Here is a 13,161-nt window from a genome sequence, read left to right on the forward strand (position 1 = left end):
CCCTGCCCATGGTGGGGGGGGGGGGCGGGGTTGGAGCTAGATGATCTTTAAAGTCTCTTCCAGTCCAAACCATTCTTTGATTCTGTGATAATAGAATAGAAATATATATATATATTATATAATGGTAGAACTTGTAGAATGAATGTTGTAGAGCTGTATCAATGTTAAAGGGAAGGAAAGACAAATGAATCAGTAACCATACTTAATCTAGAATAAGGAAATAGAGTGAGTCACTTTGAATTATACTCCCAGTAGAGTTTATTAAGGTGAGATTCTTCATTTACCTTTTGATCCTTAAACAAGTGTGTCTATAAGTCCTACTAGAGTAGGCTGATCGGTACCACTAATAGAAATGATGACACTGATTTTCTGAGAATCTCTTAGCTGTTTCTTAAGTAATTTCCAAAGACTATGTTCTTGTGGTCTTTTAGGTCTATTACTAAATCATTTAATCTGAAGTGTGAAAGTTATGCTTTCTTACCTGACCGGTATGAACATGCTGTAAGTATAGGAGCAGTTTTATATTCTTACGCTACCTAATTTGTTGCCTGAAAAATGAGGCTTAGTATCTTCAATTTCCTTGAAGATATTATCTACATCAAAATAAAATGAGGCATCTTTTCTAATACTTATTGCTTTGGCTATTTTCTGGGGTAGAAACTGAATTCTAACATATTCAACTATGTAACATTATTATTTAGCATTGATTAGAATTTTTATTTTTAAACAGGCAATTTTAATTCAACATGACATTCTGAAAGTTAATTTTCCAAACATGCATTACAGGATTCAAATATTTGTGTCAGATGTTTTGAGAGGTGCATGAAGATGACAATAATCAATCATATCTAATTAGGTGGTGACACACTGTGCTTGCAGTAATTAAGCAAGACATTACTGCTTTACTTTCTAATGATTAAGATCACACAGATTGAGAGCCAGCTGTTAATCACTTTTCTTGCAAGGCTAATGTCGTTAACAGAAAATCCCAACAATCTGCCCTTAAAGCTATTTTTAACAGAGCTCTTCTGTTAGATAAGCTGTGATGTAAGCAACAAAATTATTTTTTTTTATTATTTTTTTTTAAAGTTTGTATTTTGAGCATCTTTTCCAACTGTTGTTGTCTTGAGCTAATACTCATCCTTGTAGATTTCCGTATGCCACAGATATTTAGGAAAAACTTTATTGTGAATTGCTAGAAATTACTGTGATGCTGCTGGTAAAATTTACTACAATTTTATAATGCTAATATATATTTTGCAACTGTATGTAGTGAAACATCATAATGTCATTAATAAATGCAGGCATAAAAAATAAGATTTATGAAATCTTTATAAAAAAGGTAATTTTCAAGATAGATATTTCAGTTTTGAACTGTGCTTTGGGGGAAAATGTACTGAAATTTTTAAATATTTGTTGCTGACAATTTTTATTTCTGATTCTTATTTGTATCATGTATCACTTCACACTGAAAACTTATACCATAGTGTAATTCAATTTGTTTAGCCTTAATTGACCTGCCCTAGCATTGTTAATGTCCATCAGATCTATTCCACTGGATTTTGTGTGTATATAAATCACCTATCTAAAAGGGATCATCAGGAATTTGTGACATTCTCCGTTAACTGGCAGTAAGTAGTACTTGTGGGCACTATGAAGTATGATAGGGTGTTACAGCTCTAGTAAAAATGTAAAATCTAAGGTCATGCTTGAAATGCTCTTACTAGCTACTTATTGAGGCTATGGAGCAGGTTTGTTTGCTTGTTTTTTGCATAGTTTTTGGTGAGTTTGACTTGATGCTTTGTTTATTTTAACCAGGAGCTGAAAGAAAATTGTCTATGTTCTGAATACATCTTAAGTTAGGCAGCTGTAAAGTTAGCTTGGATGTTTGTATGTTCTAGATACCTTTTTTTGTTGTTGAAATGTTGTGAAATTAAAAGTAATCTACTGTCAAGCATTCACATTAGCAGTTGCTTTCCAACTAGAATGAAATTCAGATTTAGTGTAGTTTCGCTTTTTTTTCAAAATATTTCCTTTCAAATTGATTTAAGATATTTCTCTTCAAATCTGGATGGAAGCTGATGGGCCAGACCCCTGGGACATGCACAAGTTTCTTGTGCAAGGGGTCCTCTGAGCTGTTAGTGCTGTGGCCCCCACTGCAGCTCTTGTGTTTGTTTGGAAGGGAGATAGAAGCACCTGGTGGTGAGTTACATGTGCACGTGGAGGGCGAAATGGGGGCTGTAGACTGTTCCTGAAGCACAGTGTGGAAGGCATAGGTGCGTCTGATGTAGTCCTGGCCTTTGGACTCTGAAATGGGTTGAGCTAGAGCATCTCCTGGCAGTGCCTTGGGGCCTAACAGGTGTAATGACACCGCCATGTCCTTCTGTATTTGGAATCTGTATGTTTGTGTCACTGGTGATGGTGAGCAATAGTAATTTAGAGCAGCAAGGTGTCTGGAAATGTGTGTTTCTTCTTATTTCCCCTCTGCAATATTTTGTGTTAGGAAGCCAGAAGTTCTTGACTAGGAGGAGGGGGGAAACTACCAAAACCACCAGCAGAACCTTTTGGTGCTCTCTGACAGAACATCCGTATTTTGAAACAACTTTGGATATTAGTGTCACGTGTGTAATTTCGTAACAAATGTTGTGATAACTAGGCAATTTGGAATTTTTCATATAGCTCATATTCAGTGAGTCTCACAGGTCCCTGAACTGTTGTAATATTTTTTTTTTATTATTTTATTTTTTTCACTTATTCAATTAAAAACAGCAGTCTTAAACTACTTTTTCAGATATGGGGTAAATGCGTACTGTTTAGACATCCATAGCATTTTTATGTATTTTTTTATTTTTTTTTTTTTAACTTAGAAGGCATGCACACTCTGCCCCCCAGTATTAGGGAATCCTAATGTATCTGAACAATCTGTTTAAGGGATTCACTATCATTACAGTCAGAATTTCTTAAAGGAAAGAGGATTACGGTCTTGGCAGTTGTGAAGGGGTATTGTTAGGCCTAAGAGCTATAATATGCTAAAGCTGAGAAAAAGCACAAGTCCATGTGTATTAAGAGGAGAAACATATTCTGTAAAGGCACTCTCTGTAACTAATTTCAGAAAGATATAATTAATCTCTGTCTTGTATCTACTTTTAGTTTTACCGCATGTTTCTTTTGTGTGCTTACAGTACTAATGGAATCATTAATTTTCTGCATTCCACAGCTGCATTATCGCTCACCCTACATATCTGCTCTTCTTATCCATTCATCCCACGTTGGTCTATTGAAAAGCCTGCTTGTGTTCTCACTCAAGGCCTCTTAAGCCTAGAATTAACTTCTGATCATGAAAGGCAAAGGTACAGTTCTTTTTAGGTTACAATCCTCCTTCATTTATCAACAGTCCTGGCTATCGGGGGAGGTCCCAATCGACTGGCGGCTAGCAAACGTGACGCCCATCTACAAGAAGGGCCGGAGGGCAGACCCAGGAAACTACAGGCCTGTCAGTTTGACCTCAGTGCCAGGAAAGCTCATGGAGCAGATCCTCCTGAGAGTCATCATGCAGCACTTGAAGGGGAAGCAGGCGATCAGGCCCAGTCAGCATGGCTTTATGAAAGGCAGGTCATGCCTGACGAACCTGATCTCCTTCTATGACAGAGTGACGCGCTGGGTGGATGAGGGAAAGGCTGTGGATGTGGTCTACCTTGACTTCAGCAAGGCTTTTGACACCGTCTCCCACAGCATTCTCCTCAAGAAACTGGCTGCTCTTGGCTTGGACTGGCGCACGCTTCGTTGGGTTAGAAACTGGCTGGATAGCCGGGCCCAAAGAGTCGTGGTGAATGGAGCCAAGTCCAGTTGGAGGCCAGTCACTAGTGGCGTCCCCCAGGGCTCGGTGCTGGGGCCGGTCCTCTTTAATATCTTCATCGATGATCTGGACGAGGGCATTGAGTGCACCCTCAGTAAGTTTGCAGATGACACCAAGTTAGGTGCGTGTGTCGATCTGCTTGAGGGTAGGAAAGCTCTGCAGGAGGATCTGGATAGGCTGGACCGATGGGCTGAGGTCAACTGCATGAAGTTTAACAAGGCCAAGTGCCGGGTCCTGCACCTGGGGCGCAATAACCCCAAGCAGAGCTACAGGCTGGGAGAGGAATGGTTGGAAAGCTGCCAGGCAGAGAAGGACCTGGGAGTGATGGTGGACAGTCGGCTGAATATGAGCCAGCAGTGTGCTCAGGTGGCCAAGAAGGCCAACGGCATCCTGGCTTGTATCAGGAACAGCGTGACCAGCAGGGCTAGGGAGGTGATCGTCCCCCTGTACTCAGCTCTGGTGAGGCCGCACCTCGAGTACTGTGTTCAGTTTTGGGCCCCTCGCTACAAGAAGGACATCGAGGTGCTTGAGCGGGTGCAGAGAAGGGCGACGAAGCTGGTGAGGGGCCTGGAGAACAAGTCCTACGAGGAGCGGCTGAGGGAGCTGGGCTTGTTCAGCCTGGAGAAGAGGAGGCTCAGGGGTGACCTTATTGCTCTTTACAGATACCTTAAAGGAGGCTGTAGCGAGGTGGGGGTTGGCCTGTTCTCCCACGTGCCTGGTGACAGGACGAGGGGGAATGGGCTTAAGTTGAGCCAGGGGAGTTTTAGGTTAGATGTTAGGAAGAACTTCTTTACAGAAAGGGTTGTGAGGCATTGGAACAGGCTGCCCAGGGAAGTGGTGGAGTCACCATCCCTGGAAGTCTTCAAAAGACGCTTAGATGTAGAGCTTAGGGATATGGTTTAGTGGAGGGCTGTTAGCGTTAGGTTGGAGGTTGGACTCGATGACCTTGAGGTCTCTTCCAACCTAGAAAATTCTGTGAAATTCTGTGATTCAGATTATTTGTTATAAGAATTATTAGACAATTTTATTTTAAATGTCATTCATCCACTGAGAAGGCCCCTAGAAGATAAACTTCAGGTCTTCTAGTTTTATATTTCATCCCTTCTATATCAGTTGCAAGTTGTTCAGTGCAGGTGCTCTCCTAAAGCCAGTCAACCTTTCTCCTGGATGCAGAGGTTCAATCATATGCAAGAATGTAATTCTGAATGTTAGTCTCAGAGACAAACAGATGAGAAAGAAATCATCTTCAGGATTTTGCCCTGTGAGAGGATTAGCACCTGTGCCATTTAGGCAGAGTAGTTAAAACATCTTAAAAGAAAGAGATTTCTGAATTATCTTCTTACCTGATTGTTCCATTTGTCTTTGCAATATATATTAAAGTACTTAAAACTGTCATTATGTCCTTTTGTTTTCTGCCTTTAAACTAAACAACCTTAATCAGTGTAGAATTACTTATGGGTTCTATTTTCCAGGTTTCTGATCACTTTTAATTTTTTTGTGTTTCTAAGGACTCTTTTTCAGTTCATTATCTCTTTTCTATAGTGTAGTCATGAATCAACAATGTCATAATACTGTTTGGAAGGAAACGATATACTGTGATGTATTAAATGCAACACTAATGATGGATTACTTCATGGACTTATTCCTCCCTTATTCAGTAGTGTTGAGGAATGTTTTGTACTACACAGCTGAAGAAGAACCGTGTTTACGTTTGGGTGCTGTTTTCACAGAGTGAGAAAAAGCAAATCTGTAGGAAAGAACCCCAAGGAGAGCAATCAAAATACCTATGCAATATGATATTGATGACAATATTTTGCTGTTGATCCTCAGTGCTACATTTCCTTTCCTGCAGAAATTGCACAAGCTTTTCTTCTGTGCAACTGGCTGTTCCTTCTAGAGTGTAGCACCTTGCACCTTTTACCTGTTATGCTTCATCCTGTTTCTTTTTCTTTATTTTTTTCATCAGTCAAGTTTATTTTAAATTCAAATTCCGCCCTGTGCTGATAAAATGTCTGTATCTTTTGATCACAACAGTAGATGTAGTCTATAAAATGTATCAAAGGAGTTACGAAAGAAAGTAAATTTGAGTCTGTTGTAATTTATTGTTCAGAGCACAGACTCTGTGGGACAGCCCAAAGTGCTGCCTAATTTGAAATAAGGTAGGATAAAAATAAGTGACTCCTCTTTTCACATGCCTTCAGCAGACGTCCCAGCCATAGGTATGCCATAGATAGGAAATTTCAATGGAGTGTTTTTATGGAAACAAAAAAAATAAATTGGATTAGAGAATTTGTTCACTAGACTTCTGAGGTGTAAATATTGCTTGTAAAATATTTACATGTGGAATTTGGAAAAGTTTAGGTTCAAATATGATGCTTAAAGATTTGTCCTTAAAATGTTGTAAGTGTATAAATCTGTAAATGCATTTTATCATTAAAAATCAAACTACCATGTCACTGAAGTAATAAATATAAAACTAAGGATGAGAATCGGCAAATTCTGATTTCTGCTGGAGGACCAGTGTAACTAAATGGACAGGTGAAAATGATGAATTAAAGTAGGGGAAAATCCAGAGGAACTGTTTTCATAAGGGAAAATGGAGTATGTTAACATACTGCATTTAGTTTGTAACAGATCACATGCAGTAAAATACATAGACAGAGGGAAGGGAGGTTTGGATTTACTGAGAACCTCACAGTCTAATTCAAAATAATATCACTGCAACACATGCATTCTGACATTCCCTCTACATGCATACAAATACATAGTGATTTTTATTTTTTTTTTTTATGATTCATATGAATTTTCTGATGATCTGGGTAAGAGCTTTGAACATGTTCCCCCAGTCTTCAATTACAAGGATGAAAAGCGTGACAAATACTGCTGTGTCCACCTGAGAAACAAATGGCCATAAACAAATCAATAGTGTCTACAGAAAACCCAGTTTTCAAAAAAAAAAAAAAAAAAAAAAAGCAAAAAAGCTTTTTCAAAATAAAACTTAGAGCAGGGAAGACAAGTGTTTTATGTCAGTTAGACCAAAGTTTGGCTTAGAGATGTCTACTTGGAAACAGGATTTGCAGCTCTGAGATTTAGTCTTTAGTGCTCTAAAAGAACTGGGGTATTTTGAGTAGGGTATCAAAACATTATTGCAAACAGGAGTGCTTTAAAGCAAATACACTGGCTGGGGATATGCCTGAAGCAGACAAGATTAAAATCGACAAAAGTATTCACCTGCCATTTTAGCTCCCTCTAGAGAGTGCTGATTTCTTCTGTGTGGTATTTAGAGGTTTGGGGCTTGCCTGAGAAAGTAAGTTTCAGTAATTTTTCTTTCAAAAACAGGATGGTGACTAAGCTTTCTTACAAGTCACGTCTGGTGTGACAATTATACTACTGTTCTCCTTTTCTCCCCCCTTCTACCCTCCATGTGCGTGTGCACACACATGGACACAGGCACACATCCTCCTGCTCCATTTCCTGAGTCCAGTGTCTAGAAAACCCCTCAGTGGTATAGAAACCAACATTTAATTTCCTCATTTGCCAATTGAGTTTTAATTTATATTCCCATATCTCTCATTGTAAGCACTTAAATCTTATGCAACTCCATGCTCTTTTACGTGTTGTTTTTTTTTCTTTTTTTCTTCTAAAAAAAAACCACATGCAAATCTGACATATTAACTCTAAAATTACTACGTCTGTTTGGAGAGTTATTTTACTTTTCAATCCTCTTTCTGGTACCAGTTTTTGGAAGAGGCACTGTACAGAGAGTGTTTTTTAAATGAGAATTCAGGACAAACCTAACGTAGTTAAATTGGTGGATATACAAGTACATGCAAAGACTAAATTCCCATTAAAACCTCTTTCTTTGAAGATGTACTTCGGACTGAAGTTTGCACGATAGAGTTGCATGTATCATCTTTTCAACAAAAGAGTGAACAGGGGAATGTTTGAACTCTGATTCACAGTCATTTATAATGGTCTAAAAAAAGCAGACTTGAAAGGCTGAGAGAAATCTAGATTAATCTTATTGATTCTGAAAGCAAATAAGGTATTGTTGCATGTCACTGTAGATCACATCAGGAGTTAGATGAAGTGCGAGGTAGGTATTGGATTTTAATAGGAATAGATGAGCTTCAATGAGACTTACAGTTTAAATAATGTGATAGAAAATGCTAACATATTTAATCAGTTACTCTGCATATTTCATTCGTTACTTGATTGTCTGTTATAATGAAAGTTCATGTTTTTTTCCAAGGTGCTATTCTAAACCTATGTAACAATTACTAGCCAGAGAGAGGTCTGCTTTTAGACTGTGTAAAGTGCTAATGTAGGGTTTTGCTCCCTCAAGATGTGTCTGTAAAGCACAGCCTGGTCTGTCAGCAATAGTAACAGCAATTGCCAATCCGAGTGGAATAGCCATGCAGAACCTGTGAACAGCAGAATGGTGAGGGAAAGGTGGTTTTGCCAGGTAGTTCTTCTACTGCTCCAAAATACCTTCTGTTACATGGCATAGCTTATAAGCAGAAAGCATTGACACAAATTCTGTACATTTTCATTTATAAATAATATTGATATATCATTCACAGATGTTGGAAGTTTAAAAAATGTGAAAACCTTGGAAATATTGATACACATCGGTTTCCCAACAAGCAAGAATAATTAAAGGTTATACCCTCGCTGGTATCCTTTAAGCATTCCCAGAGAACACCGTGGGCAGGATTTATCTGTTCCGAATGAGAGACCTGTGTCTGAGTTGTCATTTATATTTATTTATTTTTAAGTCACAGTAGAAAGCTATGATGCAATTTGTTCCCTTCTAGACGGATGTAGAGAAGGGATCAGGTAAATGATGTTTCAGAAATGTCTATTGCTCACCACTGGCTTTTCAGAATCTACATGACCGTCTTAGATGTGAATTTCTACATTGTAAAACCTTTGAGATTCTTTTCAAGCTTAAGATATCCATGTGTGGATGTCTGCTGGCATGGTCAGTGTCTGCAGCCTCTTATAATCACGGAGGTCTGCCCTCATCTCCAGCTAGAAGGACCCAGATCTCCCCTAACACCTGCTCAGCCTTACATTTGTGGATATCTTAGATATCCTAAGGTGTCTTAAATGGCAGCTGTGGCCATGAGTGTGTGCTGTGTATGTTCTTTGGGGGAAATTTAATTGCTGCACTTTTCATTTCCACCAACTGTAAGGGAGGCTTTGACGTTAGTTGATGCTTAGAGCTACACCACATCTAAATTTAAGTATTTAAGTGTTTTAAGTTTAAACTGCCTTTAAAGATCAAAAGTTTTTATTAACAGACACCACAGACCTTTCTCCTTGGTTCTGTGGAAATTAAAATAGTATTATAAAGATAATGTTCCGTGTTTGATTTTACTTTTAAATCAAAGGACTTAAAAGTGCACAGGGCATGTTTCTTCTTTAATTCATTACTCTGTTCTTTATGTAATCTACTATTTAATGAAATTTAGAGCAGTCTTTTGAAAACAAATGCTACTGCTAAACCTTAAATTAGGCATGATTATTCTTCATTTGCATAGAGGAAAGTGCAGTGATCTGATAATATTGTTATATACATTATAAACTAATAAATATTATTCTTAAACGTGATCATCTGTTTCAGAAAAGATCTGTTGTTTTTCCTCTTCCACGAAAAGACTATAAAGCTATGAAATTGCACTACTCTTCTTATTTTAACAAATAGCTGTAAGCAGTCCTAAATCCCCATTTTTTGTTTAAGGAAATAGCTGACTGAATATCAATGGTAAATTTGCACATAAATGAATAAACCAAAAATTAAAACAGGTATTATTTACAACTACTTATGGAGAAATCCTTGTTAATACCAAAATACTTGACTATCCAGAGGAGTTTACTTGTTAATAGTCCAGTAGTGACTTTGGAAATATAAAATTGAAGCCCTGTAGCACCTGTATTTATATGTGGTTACAGTGTGTATATTTGTGTGTTTCACAATATGAAAACCTAATTTCAAACCATAATAAAACTTCAAGGCAACTTTTAGGAAGGATACAGAACTTTTTCTCACACAATGGAAGGAACATATCTGAGTCAGAAGTGGTATTGCACATCTCTACTTCGTTATGGAACAGGAAAATGCATTCACGTACATTTATACATATGTACTATGTACCTATCTGCTTATAATACTGTTTCTCAGTAAGTCATAGAATTAAAAACAGATAGAACGTGCTTCAACAACATTGCTTTGTGGAACAGTACAAATGTACTGTTTTATGTATTAATGCCTATTTCAAAGGCAATTTAGCCCACTTTTTACAGAACAGAAGAGGCTTTTTATGTCTAATCCATTTGGAGCTTGAATAGCAGACCAGTTTTCCACTTTCTGTAAACAGTGCTTCTTTATATGTGTTTTATGTATTGAATGGGATAGAGGTTATTATTTATCATTAAGAAATGTTTATATACTTAAATTTTTGTTTCTGTGCCTTGCTTTCACAGACTAAAACTGGTATTGCTTTGTTGTATGATGAAGTATCTGAAAATGCTTACGACATCCGACTGAAGCTCACAAAAGAGGTATTAACAATTCAAAAACAAGATGTCGTCTGTGTTAGTGGAAGTGATCACAGTGCAAATGTAAGTGCTTCTATATCTCTGTGCTTTCGACTGCACTTTAATGTCTTCTACAGAGATCAGATTATGGTATTGGAGTGCAAGACATTCTATTGGGTAATAGAAATATTTAATGATGAGTTGGGTTTTGTGCATACTTGCATTCCTGTGTACACAAACTTATTTGTTTATTTTTTTTTCTACCAGTGGTGTATGTGCTTTATTCTGACAAATACAACCTTAACAGTGGAGAAGATATCTATAAATAATGAGAATACAGCATTCTTCCACCAAATATTGTTAGGCTATTAAATGGAAAAAAAAAAAAAAAGGAGGGAGGAGGGGAAGGGGGGGAAGCTCTATTTCCTATAGAAAACATTTTAAGAGAAACTAATACACCAAAGCTTTTTTGTTTTGTCTTGTGTGTTTTTTTTTTTTTAATCAGAGTATCAGGTATGGGCAGTTATCTGTTTAAGACATGTCTGTTATCTGTTCACAGATAAGGGCACAGAGGTGGCTTAGAAAATACTTGACAGACACTTAGTTCAATTTTTTAAGCAGAGATTGGGCTTAATTGGTGTCAGCATTTATATATGTATGTCTTTCTGTTTTTACTTCCAAATTCAATTATTCAAACTCAGTCAGGTGATTTTTCAAAAACATTTTGCACTCCTAACCTACAGAGGAGCCTTCTGTATCACCATTTAATAATGTCACTAGAAAAACTAGTAGCAGTTTGCATAAGACATACAGCAATGCTCTCTAGATTATGGGCATTCCCAAACACTGCATTTTATTTCCTCATATAAATAGTGTTCCTCTTAAAACTAAGTATAGGTATCCCAAATGTTATTGAGTCAAATAAATTTCATGAACTGTAATGGTATTTGCTAGGATGAACAACGAATGGCAATGCACCTCCTTGGAGAGGGCCAAGAGGGAATCTTCTGTCTGCTTGCTGTATTGCACATTTCAAATAAGCAAAAAATCTGGCACCGGGAGACAGGAAGTGAGTTTGTGATACCCTGCTGAAAATTAGGAGCCAAAAAGTAGATAGGGAGTATAAGTATATACACATGTGTGTGTATTATTATGTGAGAGAGTCTGCTTATATACCACAAAAACACATTTCATTTCTGTCAAAGTAAATATGTATATATAGTTTAATGTCACACCAAAAATTAATTTGAAACAAACAGCTTTTAGTGGTTGGAAGCATTTTGTGCTGATTTCAAAACTTGCCTGTGGAACTCAATGGAACATGACATGCTCTTAAAAAAATAATAATAAAAAAAAAAGGTTGCATCAGTTGGCAGCTAGTGGGAGACCACTCAGTGAAGTGAGAGACATGTCACATGCTGGTTGGTTTGCTGAAATAAATATAAACCTAAGCCAAAAATAATCAGCATGCATATACTTTGTGCTTCAATGGGAAATGTGAAATACTGCAGCTTTTAACTGCAGACATTGTTGATAATGTTGATAAATTTTATACTAATTGTGGTTACAATAATTATAGTAATATGTGAATGGCTGCAATATGTTGTATTTTGTGCAATATATTGTATCTGTGCATATAAGGGTATATGATTGCACCAGACTTGGTGGTATTTAAATGCCTTGTGTATAAACTTCCTTTCATAGGAAAAGATTTGAAATTCTGTCCTACCTAGTCTTATGCTGATTCGTGAATGAATCAGCACAGGCTGACTGGATCTGAGGAAAAGTCGTATCCAAACTATATTTCTATTAAGCAGCACTCATTGATCTCTCATAAAAAATAAAGAAGGAATGGTTAACCCAGATACTGACATAAAAGTGTCAAAATTTGTGTTGATTATGATTTTGATACTCTTTACCTCTACATTTTATGGATACCCTAAATAGTATTTCCTGAAGGAAGACAGAATAGAAGGACAGGCTCTGGAAGTGTTATATTAAATCCATGTGGGATTCCTTTGTCAAAGTTTAGTGAGAAAAAATGGATTAAGTCATGGCTTCAAGGCAATATTTGCTTTTTCTATATTATACTTTAACAAAATAAAAACTTTCGGAGAATTAGTATATAAAATAAAGGCCATTTAATATGAACCCTGTGTATTTTAACAGGGTATGAATTACTAGTATATAGGAGCTCAAAAGAAGAATTTGAAATCAGGCTGAAATAGCTGGTTGTTCTCTAGGGCTATTTTTGGTAATTCTGAAGTCTTAAATTTATAGCTACACAAGCTAAATTAAGAAGAGATAAATGCTTTACTTTTCAAGTGGTTCAAGAAAATAATTTTCATCCCTCGTCTGTATGATTCAAAATATTAATAGAAAACTGTAACTTGAAAGTCAGTTCTGTGGTAGTCATGAACAATCACTTTGTCTGACTGATTTATTCTCCTTTCTATGCTTTTCTTTCTTAGTTACTCATAGTTAATCTGTATTTGCACATGGCCATTCATCAAACTAGTTCCTTTGCAACAAAAATAGAAATAACACGTTTGTTTTCTCTCTGTAGTCTTCTCAAACTCATAGAAGGAATTTAGGAAGATTTTCCTTTTAGAGTAACTTTTCTTCTTAGGCGGGATATATGTGAATAGAGAAATTGAAAAATAGACCTCTGTGTCTACTTGTGATACTACTTTGGTCTGCAGCCAGTTCTGTAGGACAGCATTCATACGATACGTTTGCTTCCAGCCCCAGTTTAGCTTACA

The 13,161-nt window shown here is 37.0% G+C and overlaps 1 protein-coding gene across 7 annotated transcripts in view; it reads left to right on the forward strand.

The window, feature by feature from the left end:
• The window catches only part of SNTG2 (syntrophin gamma 2), a 291,451-nt gene that overhangs the window by 123,341 nt on the left and 154,949 nt on the right, over nt 1–13,161 (forward strand). For 6 of the 7 annotated variants that reach the window (XM_084512370.1, XM_084512371.1, XM_084512376.1 and 3 more), the window contains exon 2: nt 10,346–10,483. In XM_084512370.1, the coding sequence (XP_084368496.1) occupies nt 10,346–10,483 (138 nt within the window). The remainder of the gene's footprint in view (nt 1–10,345; nt 10,484–13,161) is intronic. The other variant, XM_084512374.1, reaches the window with a different exon arrangement.

Source organism: Aythya ferina (genome assembly GCF_964211825.1).
Source record: "Aythya ferina genome assembly, chromosome: 3".
In the NCBI taxonomy this organism is placed as follows: domain Eukaryota; kingdom Metazoa; phylum Chordata; class Aves; order Anseriformes; family Anatidae; genus Aythya; species Aythya ferina.